The sequence below is a fragment of the Xenopus laevis genome, chromosome 5L (genome assembly GCF_017654675.1).
Source record: "Xenopus laevis strain J_2021 chromosome 5L, Xenopus_laevis_v10.1, whole genome shotgun sequence".
NCBI lineage: Eukaryota > Metazoa > Chordata > Amphibia > Anura > Pipidae > Xenopus > Xenopus laevis.
The window spans coordinates 54,020,258-54,039,258 of NC_054379.1; the positions used below are offsets into that span (position 1 = coordinate 54,020,258).

The following is a 19,001-nucleotide window of genomic DNA, read 5'->3' on the forward strand; positions in this document are numbered from 1 at the left end:
TTACATCATTAATGACATACTTTTATGCCTTTAATTCACAAAGGATTTCAGGGACACAATATAAGAACATTACTGGGTATCATGTGCATAGATCATTTGTATGTTTACTACCTTGTCATTAGCAGGTTTAACCCTTTAACCGCCAAGCACGTACGGCGTACGTGCTGGCAGTTCAGGGCTCAGGCTGCCAAGAACGTACCTCGTACGTTCTTTTGCAGCTGAGCCCTTCTCTCTGCATCGGCGGCTTTTGCCGCCTCTGCAGAGAGTCAGGAGGGTAGACAGCCCCCTGGGCAACGTGGCTGGGGGGCTGTCAAGTCGGATCTGCGACGCGATTGTCGCAGATCCGACTTCAAAGTAGCAGAAGCGCAATGTAAGCGCTGCTGCTGCTGGCTTACCTCCTCCTCGTCGCACCACGCGCCCAGTCACTTCCTGCTGCGCAGTAACTCTGCAGACACGCTGCCAGGAGTCGTCCTTCGGTTCCAGCGATCCTCCTGCTACAAAAACGGTAAGTGCACTTTTTTTTACACACTTACCTGCACTTACACATACCTACAGTACATTTATACACTTACATGAACATTTTAGTAAAAATTTGTGTTTTTTTATTTTTTATTTTTTTATTTTAGCACACTTAGTCGATTTTGTACACTTATTTACACTTAATTACATGTATTTGCACACTCAGACAACTTTTATTAGTGCACAAATATGTATACACAAAAACTCACAAACAGGGTTTTTTTTTTTTTTTTACTTATTCATTGTACTGTTTGTTTTGCCTAAAAGCATGTTATTTTGACAGCGTGACTATTGGATAATCGATTTCGGCCACTAATTACGCTGCCGGATCAATTATTTTGTTATTTCATTGATTTACGCTATTTTTGTGGTTTTATTGCAATTTTATCCATGCATTATTGTTCCTTATGTATCTTTAGTATAGTTTTGCTGTTTGGTGCTTTGGTATAGAAAGATTTATTTTACTTAGTTTGATTCGCCAGAATATATGCTTTCCAAAAATATATGGGTTTCTGGGGGTCTTTTTACAGTTTTGGGGTCTTATGGCACATAACGCACAGTTGGGGCTCTCTTTTCTGCAGCTTAGTTGGCTAGCGTGAAAATTCATAGGCATGTTTTTCATTTGGGGTCTGTACACGCCACATACTTTGGTAAATCTATGCATATTGGGCATCAAACTATTTAGTAGACCTCTGACGTCCATATTTAGGGTGATTTTTCTTTATACGTAAAACAGTGTGTGTGATAAATGCGGCAAACTGCAACAATTTTAGGCGATTTTCAGAAATGTAAAAACCTCTGCGTTTAGAAAAGCTTTGCAGTTTGGTGTAGAAAGACGTCTTTATCTTTTTTGGATTCGTCAGAATGTGTACTTTCCAAAAATATATGGTTTTGGGGGGGTCTTTGCTGTTAGGAGGGTCTTGAGGCATATAATATGAAGTCAAGGGTCTATGTTCACAGAAGGCGAATCGGCAGCAGAGAAAAATCATATGCACTATTTTCATTTTGGGTCCGCACATGCCAGCTGCCTTGGTATATCAATGCATATTGGGCATCAAACGGTTCAATTGACCCTTGGCATCAGTATTTATGGTGTTTTAGAATTGTATGTAAGAAATTGGGTGAGATAAATGCGGCCAATTGCAATATTTTTAGGCAATTTTCAAAAATGTAAAAACTGTTGCTTTTATCGCCAAATTTAGGAAAGGCTTGCGGCTTGGTACTTTGGAGTACAAGGACATGCATACCCAATTTGGATTCGTGGGAATGTGTACTTTCCGAAAATATATGGTTTTCTGGGGTGAATGCACTTTTTTTTACCTTTGCTCCCCCCAAAACTATGTATATGTGTTGATTTTGCAGTACCTGAAATGACAGACCATATGGGGGTCTTCCTTTTGGGGCCCCTATATGCCACGTGCTTGGGTACATCTATACATATTGGGCATCAAACTGTTCAGAGGACCCTAGGCTTTCATATTTGGGGTGATTTGTCTTGATACCTAAAAGTATGTGGGTAATACGATGCTGCAGGGTAGATATTTTGAGGTGATTTTTGGAAATGTCACCTAAATCACCAAATTTAGGAATGATTTGTGGCTTGGTACTTTGGCGTAGAAAGACATGCATACCCAATTTGGATTCGTTGGAATGTGTACTTTCCGAAAATATATGGTTTTCTGGGGTGAACTTACTGTTTTCTACTTTTGCCCCCCCCAAAACGATGTAAATGTGTTGATTTTGCAGTACCTGAAATGACAACTATATGGGGGTCTTCCTTTTGGGGCCCCTGTATGCCACGTGCTTGGGTACACCTATACATATCGGGCATCAAACTGTTCAGAGCACCCTAGGCTTTCATATTTGGGGTGATTTCTCTTGATACCTAAAAGTATGTGGGTAATACGATGCTTCAGGGTAGATATTTTGAGGTGATTTTTGGAAATGTCACCTAAATCACCAAATTTAGGAATGATTTGCGGCTTGGTACTTTTGCGTAGAAAGACATGCATACCCAATTTGAATTCGTGGGAATGTGTACTTTCCAAAAATATATGGTTTTCTGGGGTGAACTTACTTTTTTCTACATTTGCCCCCCTCAAAACAATGTAAATGTGTTGATTTTGCAGTACCTGAAATGACAGACCATATGGGGGTCTTCGTTTTGCGGCCCCTATACGCCACGTGCTTGGGTACACCTATACATATTGGGCATCAAACTGTTCAGAGGACCCCAGGCTTTCATATTTGGGGTGATTTGTCTTGATACCTAAAAGTATGTGGGTAATACGATGCTGCAGGGTCGAAATTTTGAAGTCATTTTTGGAAATGTCCCCAAAATCACCAAATTTAGGAATGGTTTGCGGCTTGGTACTTTGTAGTAGAAAGACATGCATACCCAATTTAGATTCGTGGGAATGTGTACTTTCCGAAAATATATGGTTTTCTGGGGTGAACTTACTTTTTTCTACCTTTGCCCCCCCCAAAACGATGTAAATGTGTTGATTTTGCAGTACCTGAAATGACAGAACATACAAGGAGGGGTCTTCATTTTAGGGCCCCTATATGCCACGTGCTTGGGTACACCTATACATATCGGGCATCAAACTGTTCAGAGGACCCTAGGCTTTCATATTTGGGGTGATTTCTCTTGATACCTAAAAGTATGTGGGTAATACGATGCTGCAGAGTAGATATTTTGAGGTCATTTTTGGAAATGTCACCAAAATCACCAGATTTAGGAATGATTTGCGGCTTGGTACTTTGGCGTAGAAAGACATGCATACCCAATTTGGATTCGTTGGAATGTGTACTTTCCGAAAATATATGGTTTTCTGGGGTGAACTTACTGTTTTCTACTTTTGCCCCCCCCCAAAACGATGTAAATGTGTTGATTTTGCAGTACCTGAAATGACAGACTATATGGGGGTCTTCCTTTTGGGGCCCCTGTATGCCACGTGCTGGGGTACACCTATACATATCGGGCATCAAACTGTTCAGAGGACCCTAGGCTTTCATATTTGGGGTGATTTCTCTTGATACCTAAAAGTATGTGGGTAATACGATGCTGCAGGGTAGATATTTTGAGGTGATTTTTGGAAATGTCACCTAAATCACCAAATTTAGGAATGATTTGCGGCTTGGTACTTTGGCGTAGAAAGACATGCATACCCAATTTGGATTCGTTGGAATGTGTACTTTCCGAAAATATATGGTTTTCTGGGGTGAACTTACTGTTTTCTACTTTTGCCCCCCCCAAAACGATGTAAATGTGTTGATTTTGCAGTACCTGAAATGACAGACTATATGGGGTCTTCCTTTTGGGGCCCCTGTATGCCACGTGCTTGGGTACAACTATACATATTGGGCATCAAACTGTTCAGAGGACCCTAGGCTTTCATATTTGGGGTGATTTCTCTTGATACCTAAAAGTATGTGGGTAAGACGATGCTGCAGGGTAGATATTTTGAGGTGATTTTTGGAAATGTCACCTAAATCACCAAATTTAGGAATGATTTGCGGCTTGGTACTTTGGCGTAGAAAGACATGCATACCCAATTTGGATTCGTTGGAATGTGTACTTTCCGAAAATATATGGTTTTCTGGGGTGAACTTACTGTTTTCTACTTTTGCCCCCCCCCAAAACGATGTAAATGTGTTGATTTTGCAGTACCTGAAATGACAGACTATATGGGGTCTTCCTTTTGGGGCCCCTGTATGCCACGTGCTTGGGTACACCTATACATATCGGGCATCAAACTGTTCAGAGGACCCTAGGCTTTCATATTTGGGGTGATTTGTCTTGATACCTAAAAGTATGTGGGTAATACGATGCTGCAGGGTAGATATTTTGAGGTGATTTTTGGAAATGTCACCTAAATCACCAAATTTAGGAATGATTTGCGGCTTGGTACTTTGGCGTAGAAAGACATGCATACCCAATTTGGATTCGTTGGAATGTGTACTTTCCGAAAATATATGGTTTTCTGGGGTGAACTTACTGTTTTCTACTTTTGCCCCCCCCCAAAACGATGTAAATGTGTTGATTTTGCAGTATCTGAAATGACAGACTATATGGGGGTCTTCCTTTTGGGGCCCCTGTATGCCACGTGCTTGGGTACACCTATACATATCGGGCATCAAACTGTTCAGAGGACCCTAGGCTTTCATATTTGGGGTGATTTGTCTTGATACCTAAAAGTATGTGGGTAATACGATGCTGCAGGGTAGATATTTTGAGGTGATTTTTGGAAATGTCACCTAAATCACCAAATTTAGGAATGATTTGCGGCTTGGTACTTTGGCGTAGAAAGACATGCATACCCAATTTGAATTCGTGGGAATGTGTACTTTCCGAAAATATATGGTTTTCTGGGGTGAACTTACTGTTTTCTACTTTTGCCCCCCCAAAACAATGTAAATGTGTTGATTTTGCAGTACCTGAAATGTCAGACTATATGGGGGTCTTCCTTTTAGGGCCCCTATATGCCACATGCTTCGGTACACCTATACATATTGGGCATCAAACTGTTCAGAGGACCCTAGGCTTTCATATTTGGGGTGATTTGTCTTGATACCTAAAAGTATGTGGGTAATACGATGCTGCAGGGTAGATATTTTGAGGTGATTTTTGGAAATGTCACCTAAATCACCAAATTTAGGAATGATTTGCGGCTTGGTACTTTGGCGTAGAAAGACATGCATACCCAATTTGGATTCGTTGGAATGTGTACTTTCCGAAAATATATGGTTTTCTGGGGTGAACTTACTGTTTTCTACTTTTGCCCCCCCCCCAAAACGATGTAAATGTGTTGATTTTGCAGTACCTCAAATGACAGACCATATGGGAGTCTTCCTTTTGGGGCCCCTATATGCCACGTGCTTGGGTACACCTATATATATTGGGCATCAAACTGTTCAGAGGACCCTAGGCTTTCATATTTGGGGTGATTTCTCTTGATACCTAAAAGTATGTGGGAAATACGATGCTGCAGGGTAGACATTTTTAAGTGATTTTTGGAAATGTCACCAAAATCACCAAATTTAGGAATGATTTGCGGCTTGGTACTTTGTAGTACAAAGACATGCATACCCAATTTAGATTCGTGGCAATGTGTACTTTCCGAAAATATATGGTTTTCTGGGGTGAACTTACTTTTTTCTACCTTTGCCGCCCCCCAAAACGATGTAAATGTGTTGATTTTGCAGTATCTGAAATGACAGACCATATGGGGTCTTCCTTTTCAGGCCTCTATATGCCACTTGCTTGGGTACACCTATACATATTGGGCATCAAACTGTTCAGAGGACCCTAGGCTTTCATATTTGGGGTGATTTGTCTTGATACCTAAAAGTATGTGGGTAATACGATGCTGCAGGGTAGAAATTTTTAAGTGATTTTTGGAAATGTCGCCAAAATCACCAACTTTAGTAATGGTTTGCCGCTTGGTACTTTGGTGTAGAAAGACATGCATACCCAATTTGGATTCAGGGGAATGTGTACTTTCCGAAAATATATGGTTTTCTGGGGTGAACATACTTTTTTCTACCTTTGCCGCCCCCCAAAACGATGTAAATGTGTTGATTTTGCAGTATCTGAAATGACAGAACAAATGGGGGGTCTTCCTTTTGGGGCCTCCTATGCCACGTGCTTGGGTACATCTATTCATATTGGGCATCAAACTGTTCAGTGGACCCAGGATTTTATATTTGGGGTGTTTTACATTGATACCTAATGATGTGTGGGAGATATGTTGCTGTAGAGTGGAAGCTTTGAGGTCATTTTTCAAAAAATTCACCAATTTCTATAAAACATTATAACTTTAGGAAACAATTGCAACTTGGTGGTTTGGAGTACAAAGATATTTCTACCCATTTTTGATTCACCAGAATCTGTTCTTTCTAGTAATGGGTAGTTTTCTAGGGTAAACCTACTGTTAGCGGAATGTTTGGCCTTGAAATCAAAAGTATGCCGTTTGGGAAGTGTTGCTTTGGAAATTTGGTTGTGTACTGCTTGTAGATTTTGAGCTATACAAGTGAGAAATCTCCATAAAACTATATATATTTGGTATTGTCGCGTTCAGGAGACATAGACCTTTCTAAATCGGCTGTGTTCTCGTACATAAAATGAATGATGTTTCTGATATATGTGATTGTTCTTCGTGCAACATGATTTTTTTCATTTTATTTGACACTTAGAATCCAATATTTTATTAGAGAAGTAGAATTACACCAAAATTCTTGCATATTGTGAAAGTTCAGGTTGTCCTGAAAAAAACAATACATTGTTTTCCTGGGTTAACTAAAAGACCACCCCAGGAAAGGCCCTTAAAGTGAAAGAGTGCAAAATATCTAAAAACTGCTTGGCAGTAGATGTTCGCATCTAGGACAAAACGGCTGGCAGGGAAAGGGTTAAAACCGACTATTGCACAGAATAATATGCACAGTGGTGCATTAGCAGAGGTGCTTTGCTGTAATGCATAACATATTAGCACATGCATAATTTTGTGCCTAATTCTCCCACCCAATAATAGCAAGGTTTTGATAAAAAAATGTAATTTCACCTTTATTAGCAAAACTGTAATAACCCATAAAAAACACATAAATGTGTTCAAACTTTCATATATTGCCAAATTTTGTAAAATGAACATGCTAATTAGGGGGTGTTGCCACAAAAATGGGCATGGTCAAAAATTTCCAACGGGTGGAGAGCTGCAAAACTTTTTGTCCCTCTTTCTATTTCAAAAATGTTGGGAGTTATGGGTGAAGCTACACTTCACATGTAACATCTGAATACATAAGAGAGCTGCAAGCTCGAATATGGATGATGCTTATGATATACCAGTAGAAATGTAGTAGACATGTAATGAGGGGGATGCCCCTCATTTGTATTGACTGCATTTTATATTTTCTGTACTTGTTGTGACACTATACAGGTGTGGGTTCTGTTATCCAGAATGCTCAGGACCTAGGGTTTTCCTGATAAGGATCTTTCTGTAGTTTGAAACTTCATACCTAACATCTACTAAACCTTAACCCAATAGGTTGCTTTTGCTTCCAATAAGGATTCATTATATCTTATTGTGGATCAAGTAGAAGGCGCTGTTTTAATGAAATTTTTTGAAATTTGTATTGTTTGGATAAAATGGAGTCTATGGGAGACGGTCTTTCCGTAATTCTGAGTTTTCTGGATAATGGATTTCCAGATAACTGATCCCATACCTGTACTTTAAATTCTTGTTTTTTTTCACTTTTATTAATTTTTTTCTTTGGTTTCGTTCTATGGGGTCCTGCTTATTGAGACCATTTCTCATAATTTGCACTGTCACTTGAATATTTGCAAAGTTCTCTTCTACTCCAGGCATTTGTATTGTGCTTAAAAAGAAACATTTTGGTTCTGGGGCTTGTAGTCATTGAATGGATAAATATTTGGCCCTTTTAACTAAAAACTGCATAGGGTTTTTTTTTCCAGGGCCACAGTGCGGCTGCTCAAAATCTGAAAGAATGTACTACATTTCCTCTGGCTGTGGAACACTGGAGACATCAAACGCTTAAGTTTGGTGGCCATGATTTTCACCCCTATTCACATGTACAGCAATTGTTTGAATGAGTATTTTCAGATTTTCCCATACAAATTAATGGGATGCAACTTCAGACATATTTTATTTTTTTCTTTTCTTTTACTTGTCCAAGATATCCCTGTGTTCCATAGCTTGAATATAAAAAGGGGTAATTATACAAGAACAGTAGCCCCTTAATTGTCCACAAAACTACGGGTTTATGTTTTTAAATATTAACAAAATCTGTAAAAAAAAAATTATATGATAACCAAATCATAAAACATATTTAGGAGCAGATTAATCAAAGACGGAATGGGGAATTATGCAGGATTCTTAGTGGTTTCCTAGCAAATATTGATTTAGTAAAAACTGTTATTTATTGTTGTCTGTATTCTTTAGGTATACAGTATTCTTAGACCTCCAAAAGATTGTCCTTTTTTGGCGGCCTGAGTATCCCAACATGATGTTTTGCGATAACCATGAATGTAATCTGTGTTGCATTTGGGTTGCATGTGTGGAATTTTTTGAACATTCTGAATTAAGGGTTTATGGAAAACAGAGTCTTTACCTGTAAATGCATTTGGTCCACAGATATATACAAGCAGACACACACACACACACACACACTTTATTTCAGTGGGTTGAACAAAAAGATTGCATAAAAATGTGAGGAACTAAAGCCTTTTTTTAACACAATCACTTCATTTCTGGGACTCAAAGGTAATTGGACAAATTAAAAAACTGAAAATCACATTTTAATTTCTAATACTTGGTTTCATTTCTAAAACCCTTTGCTGACAATGACAGCCTGATGTCTTGAACTCATGGATATCACTAGATTCTGCCTTTACTGCATCGACTTTCAGTTGCGGTTTGTTTGTGGGCCTTTCTGTCTCAAGTCTAGTCTTCAACAAGTGAAATGCTTGCTCAATTGGGTTCAGATCGGATGAGTGACTTGGCCATTCAAGAATATTCCACTTCTTTGCTTTAATAATCTCCTGGGTTGCTGTATTTTGGGTTCATTGTGCATCTGTATTATGAAACACCTCCCAATCAATTTAACTGCATTTAGCTGAATTTGAGCAGACAGTGTCTCTGAGCACCTCAGAATTCATTCGGCTGCTTCTGTCCTGTGTCACATCATCGATAAACACTAGTGTCCCAGTGCCACTGGCAGCCATGCACGCCCAAGCCAACACACTGCCTCCGACATGTTTTATAGATGATGTGGTATGTTTTGGATCATGAGCTGTTCCACGCCTTTTCCATACTTTTTTTTTCTTGCCATCATTCTGGTAGAGGTTGATCTTGGTTTCATCTGTCCAAAGAATGTTTTTCCAGAACTGTGTTGGCTTTTTTAGATGGTTTTTTTTAGCAAAGTTCAATCTAGCCTTTCTATTCTTGATGCTTATGAGTGGCTTGCACCTTGCAGTGCACCCTGTGTATTTACTTTCATGCAGTCTTCTCTATGGTAGACTTGGATATTGATACACCTACCTCCTTGAGAGTGTTGTTCACTTGTTTGGCTGTTGTGAAGGGGTTTCTCTTCACCATGGAAATAATTCGGCTATCATCCACCACTGTTGTCTTTCGTGGACATCCAGGTCTTTTTGCATTGCTGAGTTCACCAGTACTTCCTTTCTTCCTTTCTTTCTTTCTTTCTTTCTTTCTTTCTTTCTTTCTTTCTTTCTTTCTTTCTTTCTTTCTTTCTTTCTTTCTTTCTTTCTTTCTTTCTTTCTTTCTTTCTTTCTTTCTTTCTTTCTTTCTTTCTTTCTTTCTTTCTCAGAATGTACCAAACTGTAGATTTTGCCACTCCTAATATTGTAGCAATTTTTTCAGAGTTTTTTTTTCTGTTTTTGCAGCTTAAGGATGGCTTGTTTCACCTGCATGGAGAGCTCCTTTGACCGCATGTTGTCTGTTCACAGCAAAATCTTCAACATACAAACACCCCCCCCCTTACAAATCAACTCCAGGGCTTTTATCTGCTTCATTTATAATGACATAACCAAGGATTTGCCCACACCTGCCCATGAAATAGCCTTTGAGTCAATTGTCCAATTTCTTTTGAGCCCCTGAAATGAAGTTATTGTGTTAAAAAAAAAAAAGCTTTAGTTACTCAAATTTTTATGCAATCGTTTTGTTCAACCCACTGAATTAAAGCGGAAAGTCTGCGGTTCAACTGCATCTGAGTTGTTTCATTTAAAAATCATTGTGCTAATGTTTGGGATGCACCGAATCCACTATTTTGGATTCGACCGAACCCCCGAATCCTTCGTTAAAGATTTGGCCGAATCCGAACGGGGGAAGGGGATTTTTTTTTTTTACTTCTAACAAAAAGTCACGTGATTTGCCTCCCCACCCCTAATTTGCTTATGCAAATTAGGATTCGGTTCGGCCTGGCAGAGGGCCGAATCCTGCTGAAACAGGCCGAATCCCGAACTGAATCCTGGATTCGGTGCATCCCTAGCTAATGTACAGAACCAAAAAAAGTTGTCTGTCAAAAGATTTATGGACCTAACTATAAATGTGTGTGTGTATATATATGTATATGTATATATATATATCCAAAGAAGTCCCGTTTGGTGCACACGTAATTCAACATTCAACTGCCTGGGGCCCGGTTAAACTCTATTATGTATTTTTTGTTGTTTGTATGGTATTTGTACATATGTATATATATATTTATTTTTTGGATAGTGGAACAAGTGCTTAGCATTACTGGAGTTAACACTGACTAGGACCTCATCTGAATGTTACATAACTGTAGTTGAGGTTAAAAAAAAGACATGTCCATCAAGTCCTGTCCATGTCACCATGAAAAGTTTCCCCACACACAACAAAATCATGTTCATTGGCTTTACTTTTAGTATGATATAGAGAGTGATATTCGGAGACTATTTGTATTGTTTTCTTTTTTTATGGTTTTTGAGTTATTTGGTTTTTAATTCAGTAGTTGTCTATTTTGCAATTTCAGGGTCTGAATTACCCTAGGAACTATGCATTGATTAAAAAAAAAAAAAAAAGACTGGATTATTAATAGGAGAGGGTCTGAATAGAAAGATGAGTAATAAAAAGTAGCAAAAACAATACATTTATAGTGTTATAGAGCATTTGTTTTAGATGGCGTCAGTGACCCCCATTTGAAAGCTGGAAAGACTTAGAAAAAGAAGACAAATAATTCAAAAACAATAAAAAAAAAATAATGAAGACCAATGAAAAAGTTGCTTAGAATTGGTCATCCTTTAACATACTAAAAATTAACTTAAAAGTGAACCACCCTTTACCACTTGTACATGTGTGGGTGTAAGTGGATGCTAGGGACATTGAATTCTGAACTGAGACAGAGATTGACAAACAATTTCTGTGTAACATGTAGGTTCTATATAAAGTAATAATAGCAATCACTGTATTTTTTATTCTTTTTCCTCATCAGTTAATGCAAAATGCTTTGAGAATGAAGACATTAAGAATACCTAATGTCATGAAACACCGACAGCACTGTAGAGTTCTGCTTCCTCTTCCTTTAAACTGTAACATCACGTCTCTGATAATTGACTCTTTATGTTAGACCTTTCCTCCTGCTGTTTAAGAATGCAGACTTACATTATATGCGGTGTTAGAGCAAGATCTAGTGCTGCTAATCAGTGTCTGGTGCCTCCTCTGGTGCATGGGTAATTAGGATGCTATCCTGAGAACAGAATAAAGAAATGTGTTACTAGTGACGCTGTGCATACAAGAGCAAAGCTGTGATAAAAGCACAAGGTATTAAGAGTAAAGCATTAGGGGACATCATCTGGGTAAATCGGAAGGCAGCATACTATTAGTGACATGCCACTGCTATGTTCTTCATGTTTAGATCCATCTAAAGAAAAACCTAAGCTTTCCGTTAAAAAAAAAAAACAGTTTGCAGTCCCCTGCAATAGACATATGAAAGCCATTGAGCATTAATTACATGCTTCCATTTGTTATACCTAAGACCCATAATGGTATTTTAACTGTTTGGTACACTGTACATGATAAGGCAGTAAAAACTTTTCATACCCACACTTAATCTTGTTTCTCAACACATGGTTTTCATTTGTTTTGAACTGGCCCTCTTTCTGAGTAATTCTTATGTTTCATGGGTTACTTATATCAACTTCTGAGGCCTATTTACCAACTATAGTATTTTTTTTTCTTACAAATGTGTACTATTGTAACGTGCAACTATTGGTATTTTTACCAAAAGATACAGATACATTTCCACTGTGCAATAGTTTATTTGTGTGCGAAAAATTGTCTGAATCATTAGTTCCTCAATGCGATTTGCTTCAACCGATAGGCCAGAAAACACACACCCAATGAGTTATTCATCATTTTGTTTACTTTGGGATCTTAATGTAGACAAATATACTATAACACCAATAAAAATACTATAGGTATGGGACCTGTTATCCAGAATGCTTAGGACCTAGGGTATTCTGGATAATGTATCTTTCTGTAATTTGGATCTTCATACCTTAACTCTACTAGAAAATCATGGAAACATAAAATAAAACCAACTTCCAATAAGGATTAATTATCTCTTGGTTTGGATCAAGTACAAGGTACTGGTTTATTATTACAGAGAAAAAGGAAATCATTTTTAAAAACTTGGATTATTTGGATAAAATGGAGTCTATGGGAGACCACCTTTCCATAATTTGGAGCTTTCTGGATAACAGGCATCCGGATAACGGATCCCATACCTGTACTGAGATGAAAACATATTTTCTAAAGTGTTTATCTTGCCAAAATTCCAAATAAGCATATTTTGATTCCTAATTCAATTGATGGGGTATTAATTTATAAGCTGCAATATTGTATTTAATTGTATTTAAAACATGGGATGTCAAAGTCCGATGTATTACTCAGTAAATATAAGCAAAGCATTCTACTTTTTATCAAAAAAAATCAAAGACCAATGTATGTAATCAGTCTTTAACAATGTTTTATATACTGAATGAACCTGTGATATTTACAAAACTCTTTATCCACGCTGGAACAGTTGCTTCCACTGAAATTAATAGATTTGAATAAGCAATCCTCCATTTAACTTAAATTGTTTTTAATTTAACACAGTGCTTGTTAATGTTTTGAGAATATTAATTTGGTGCTGATGTTTAACACACCATAGAACAGAATAGTGTTCAACTGTTTGACACAGTGATCGGTTTTTATACATGTGTTTTAAAATACCTTTATCTGCATATATTGTGGACAGAATGATGGGGTCCTGAGTTCAATTCTGGCTTGGGCACTATCTGCATGGATGTTCTCCCTGTGTCTGTGTGTTTAATCCTTGAGTGCCTGAGTGCCCATATTTTTTGCTGTTGACAGATTATTGCTTCTTATGCTGAGTAGTGATGGGCGAATTTGCGCCGTTTCGCTTCGCCGAAAAATTCGCGAATTTCGCGCGAAATTTGCGAAACGGCGAAAAATTCGCGAAACAGCGCCCGTGTTTGACGCCGGCGTCCGTTTTTTCGGAAAAAAATTTTGACGCCGGCGAATTTTTTTCGCGAATTTTCACGGGCGTTTTGCGAATTTTCGCGGGCGTTTTGCGAATTTATTCGCCTGCCGCGAATCGCGCAAATTCGCCGCGAATTCGCGCCTGGCGAATAAATTCGCCCATCACTAATGCTGAGGATGGGGTTGGTGCACCTGGACCACCCTTTTGACTGTCTACATTTCAGGTCCATGTGCCCCTTCTTCCTTCAAATTTAAACTCTGCTTTCCTCCTGAACTCCAAAGACACCCAGGCTTGTTAAATATAAAATTAATAGATACATTTAATAGGGAAATTAGACTGTAACCTCCCTGGGGCAGGGACTGAAGTAAATATCTCTATAGAGCTGCAGAAATATATCTAGAGTGCTATATAAATACAATAAATACATCAACACAAAAGAGCTAAACCATATACAATGTGTTGATTCCTGTGATAATTGGGACATACTGGGGAGGGTTTGTGAGCAAGTGGGTAAATAGTTGGGTGGCATCCTGATATTTGCCTGAAATATTGGGAGGAATATTTTTTGTCATGGCAAAGGTTGCAGCAGGAAACAGAATGTAGATGATTTATGATACATTCGTACTGCTCCATGTGGTAACCATAACAAAGGAAGTTTATTTATAAAATGCATGTAAATAAATGCAAAAAGACTTTTATTCTGCCCAGATAGTACAATATTGTGGTTAACTTCACATCTCATCTGCAATGCCATCTGTCATTTTTTTATTGTTTGTATTTAGCTGTATTTGATGCCAACTGGACCAGGGAGATTTGCACTATGATAAATAGATGTCTTTGCTTATACTTGAGAAGTTAAATTTGGAGGTAATGAAGCATAGAGAGAAATGCTAAGTCTGTGTAGAAAGTGATTGATAATGTTGATAAATCTTATTTGTGCTGGTTTCCAGGTGGTATTAGTGAGATGGAACGAACCTTTTCAAAAGCTGGCAACCTGTGATGCAGATGGAGGGATATTTGTTTGGATTCAATATGAAGGGCGATGGTCTGTGGAACTGGTCAATGATCGGGGAGCACAGGTAAGCAACAAGTAGGAATTATGAAAATAATAGCATGTTCATATCACTTCACAAATCTGTCAATTTGTATAAAATATGTTATAAAGTTTAGGCTTCTACTGAGTTGAGTCATTGCCTAAAATAGCAATTTAACAGCTGTAAAATATTGGTGTCACTGGGTCAGTAGCTTGATTAAATCAAATATCTGCCTTGTCTCTTAAAATATTAGCTGCGCGAACCGAACCGAGATTTATCAAAACTGAACTGAAAATCCTTCAGATTTCTTGAAGGATTTCTCAGCTTTTCTTAGGAATATTTAAGGAGTTCTTAAAAAATATTTCCAACTGACCTATCAAGTCAGATTAATTCAATATGCTGGATCAAAATCAGTATTTAACATTGTCTAAACCTTCCAGGAAATTGGTATTTAAGACCAAAAGAACAGCCCTATAGAAGGCTATGGGCAATGTTAAAAAACATTTTAACAATTTTCTAGATAATGGTATAAATACTGATACTGAATGAATACTGTATATGTAAGAAAAGAGGGGTCATTTGCCAAGTAGAAAGCAGTGTGCAAAAAAATTCACCCCATGAAAAAAAAAATGTCTGGCCATAGATAAGGCTTGGAAAACATATCCACTTGACCTCCAGCAAGTCAAAACCAGGCTTGATAATTATCTGGTGATGGAAAAACTTACCTTTGTAGGGAGAACTAGATACCTTCTAGATACCTAGAAACATTCTATAAGATATGGGATCCATGGACCCATTACAGGGGGTGGATAACATAAGAATGCAAAACTAGCTACCAAAAGAGATAAGAAATTGACGACCTGATTTTGTACTAGCCCTTATATATGTATAAGTATACCTTAACACAGACTGCAGATACCCCCATGGATACAAATATTATTATAGTATTTGTTTATGTTGTTTTTTATTATCTTTTTTTTATAATTATCTTTTTCTTCTTCTTTTCTTTCTTTCCCTTTTATTCATAATGGTATCTCTTATTTTCCACTATGCGTATATACAATTTGCTATATTGACAACGTTACGCTATGTTTTGTTTTTTTTTGTTTTTTTTTTTAAAAAAGCAATGTATACCAACCATGGAAAAACAACACAATTGCTGTAAATCTTTTACTTCTTTTCCTGTATGTTATTGAATAATAAAATAAATAAATAATAAAAAAAATTCAGCAGTCAAAAAAAAAAATGTGTGGATGGGAGAAAAAGGAGGCAAGTAGGGATTTAAAAAAAAAAAAAACTAGTCGTAAAAATATGCCAGGCAAACTGCCCTGCAAAAAATGTCCTTTTTCTGCATTGGATTTGTTTATGAATCTCATATTTATGCTGATACAAGGCATAATTCCAGGTAAGTACACGGCATCTAAAGCTATGTATATGAACTGATTTAAAAGACACTGGGCTCATTTATAAACACTGGGCAAATTTGCTCCTGGGCAGTAACCCATAACAACCAATCAGATGATTGCTTTCAGTGCTCAACCTGCAGCTGACTAAAAAAAGCTAATCATTGATTGGTTGCTATGGGTTACTGCCCAGGTGCAGATTTGCCCAGTGTTTATAAATGAGCCCCAAGGAGAAGTTAAAACAATGGGGGGTGCAAAATTGTTAGCAGGGCCACTCTTGCCATGAGTCAAGGTAAGAATCTTGCCTCAGGTTTTAGAAAGCAGCCAGTTACCAGGGGCTTCAAAAGAGCCGAATTTCCGGTTTTTAGTGCCATAGTGCTCTCTGCATTAGCGATGTGGCCCCCCCTTTGACCTGCTCTGATGCTAAAGTTTTAAGAGTGGTGCGGATGGGGTGGGTGGCATAAGGGCTGCTGCCACCCAGAAATGGAGCTGATTGTTAGGCACCCCCAGTGATTCTAGTCACTTACCTGTAAACTCCATACCATATTCTTCTTCCACTTTTTAAGGCAGCCTCTGTCAGTTTGAGCACACATGGGCAGCACAGAACTTTTCCCAACATTTCAGTACTGTGCCTGAGTAATTGCATAAGTGGACACCTGGGAGAAGAAAGTAGATGGCGGCATTAGGCTCCGCAAGTACTTCCAAATAATTTGACACCCCTAGTGATTTTTACATAACTCTGATTTTTTTCTGTTATATTCTGTCACAGTCAGTACATCTACTACTTTATTAAGTACCCCGGTGTGTTGTGCACTTCTACAAATCCATCATGTGCATTCCATACAGCAGTAAAGTTAATCAGAACTGCAAGTGCAATGACATACAGTTTGCTTTGTCGCTCACAGGAAATCTCTGCTTCTACGGGCGATAAGGTGCCTGAAAATCCCTATATTTGGCAGCAGTATCCCTTTAAGGATTGTTGCCTGTTTGTAACAGTTTTGCTTCTTTAATTATTTATTATAAATAATGGTGTAGGTCTTGTCTTACAAGTGACACTAAGAAGCAGTTGGGGTAGTTACATTGCTGCATTTTTAGTAGCCCTCTTTTACTTTATTTCTGTTTTGGGGGACTTGCATAAACACTTTTTTTTCCCACAAAAGGTTAGTGACTTTACGTGGAGCCATGATGGGACACAAGCACTGATTTCCTACAGAGATGGATTTGTGCTGGTGGGCTCTGTGAGTGGTCAGAGACACTGGTCATCGGAGATTAACTTGGAAAGTCAAATCACCTGTGGAATCTGGACACCGGATGACCAGCAGGTTTGTTTACTCATTTGTGCCATAAAACATAAGGGAAAATGTCAGTTACCTTACTCTGATCCTAATTTATATAGGTTACAATGTACCTCTACCGTAAATTATAGGGGATATTAGAAGTTTCCACACACAACACAAGGCTGCACATGAAGTGCTTTTATGCAGGTTATAAAACTCTGAGGTGCCTGTTGAGAGAGAGAGAGAGTTATATTTTTTCTTTTAATACATAAGATTTAGTGGATCCCACAGTAAGCACTTTTTATAACTGTTCACATGACTGTGCTCCATTTATATCCATATATAAATATGCAAATGCCTCCTGGACAACAAATACTGTTTGAAACATTTCATACTTCTGTGTGTTTGCCCGCTTTAACTAATAATCTACTTGTGGACATCATATTCAAAGATATCTTAGTGTGTTTTTTTTTTTTGATCCTAACATTTTATTTAACCGACTATTGTGTTTATGTAACAGCACTATTAAATATACTAGGAAAACCACAGCAGTTTTCTTGTGTATATATATTCTTTTGACAGGCTTTTATATTTCTTTGCATTCCAGATTTTTTTATATGGTAATATGTGTGACAATATTTTTATGAAACTATATTCATGTATGTGTGACATACAGAACAGTTTTGACCAAAACTGTCTCATCCAGGACATAATGAATGAAGCTATAACATTTTTTATAACTCCTTCTGCTGTGTATAACAAGATGATTTATATTAGAACTAGACTTAAGTTTATAGTTAGTTTCTGCTGGTTTACTTACGGTAATAAAATTGACATTAACCCAGAAGTAATAAACTTTTTTTTAAGAGAGAAGCTTTTTATAAACTTTATAACTGATGACATCAGTACTCGCCGCTTATAAGGATATAATTTACAAGATATTCATGGCTTTTGTGTATTATATAGTGAATAAAGTACCCCCTCTTGTAAAATATAAGGATATTATAAGTTACCGAGGAGTTTCATGACCATATAAAAACACGAGGCCAAAGGCCGATATTTTATACAGTTGATGAAACTCCGAAGTAACTTCTAATATCCTCATATTTTGCAACTGTGGGGGTACTTTATTTATTATAATACACAAATTTTAGTGAGTCATGTGACAGAAATGACATCAGAACTCACCATTTATAAGGATATAATTTACAAGATATTCATGGTTTTTGTGTATTATAACAATATAAACTACAATATTATATTTTTTAAGCCCTGCTTTGTTTTTAAAAGGCAGTACAGACACACAGATATTCAAGGGTATTCACATTAGGGCAAAGGCATTATTTATAACTATTTAAACCAACCTTACATATATAAACATGACTTGTTTGATATTTATATTTTTAGATGTGTGTTTATGTTTCTGCATTTCTATTGCAGGGTATGAATAAAATATGCTGTGATATGTACCCTGTACTCTGAACATGTCAAATTACTTGACCATATTTTTAATTTCATTGTATAAATAAAGGCCAAATATCCATATTACATGTACTATTTGCTTATATTTATTTTCTACCTGCTAGCACATGTAAACATATTACAAATATAAAACAGAATCAAAAAGCATAAACTGTTTCCTACAGACAACAGAGCTAACAAAGATGTATATTTATGACAACTAGAGTTGCAGTTATGTTGCTGTCCAGGAAGATTGGCTC

General features: G+C 37.4%; 1 protein-coding gene across 1 annotated transcript in view; it reads left to right on the forward strand.

Annotated features, from left to right (window-relative positions):
- Nucleotides 1–19,001, forward strand: part of tulp4.L (TUB like protein 4 L homeolog) — a 91,362-nt gene that overhangs the window by 39,120 nt on the left and 33,241 nt on the right. The window contains exons 3-4 of the mRNA XM_018263094.2: nt 14,517–14,645; nt 17,164–17,325. Coding sequence (XP_018118583.2) covers nt 14,517–14,645; nt 17,164–17,325 — 291 coding nt within the window. The remainder of the gene's footprint in view (nt 1–14,516; nt 14,646–17,163; nt 17,326–19,001) is intronic.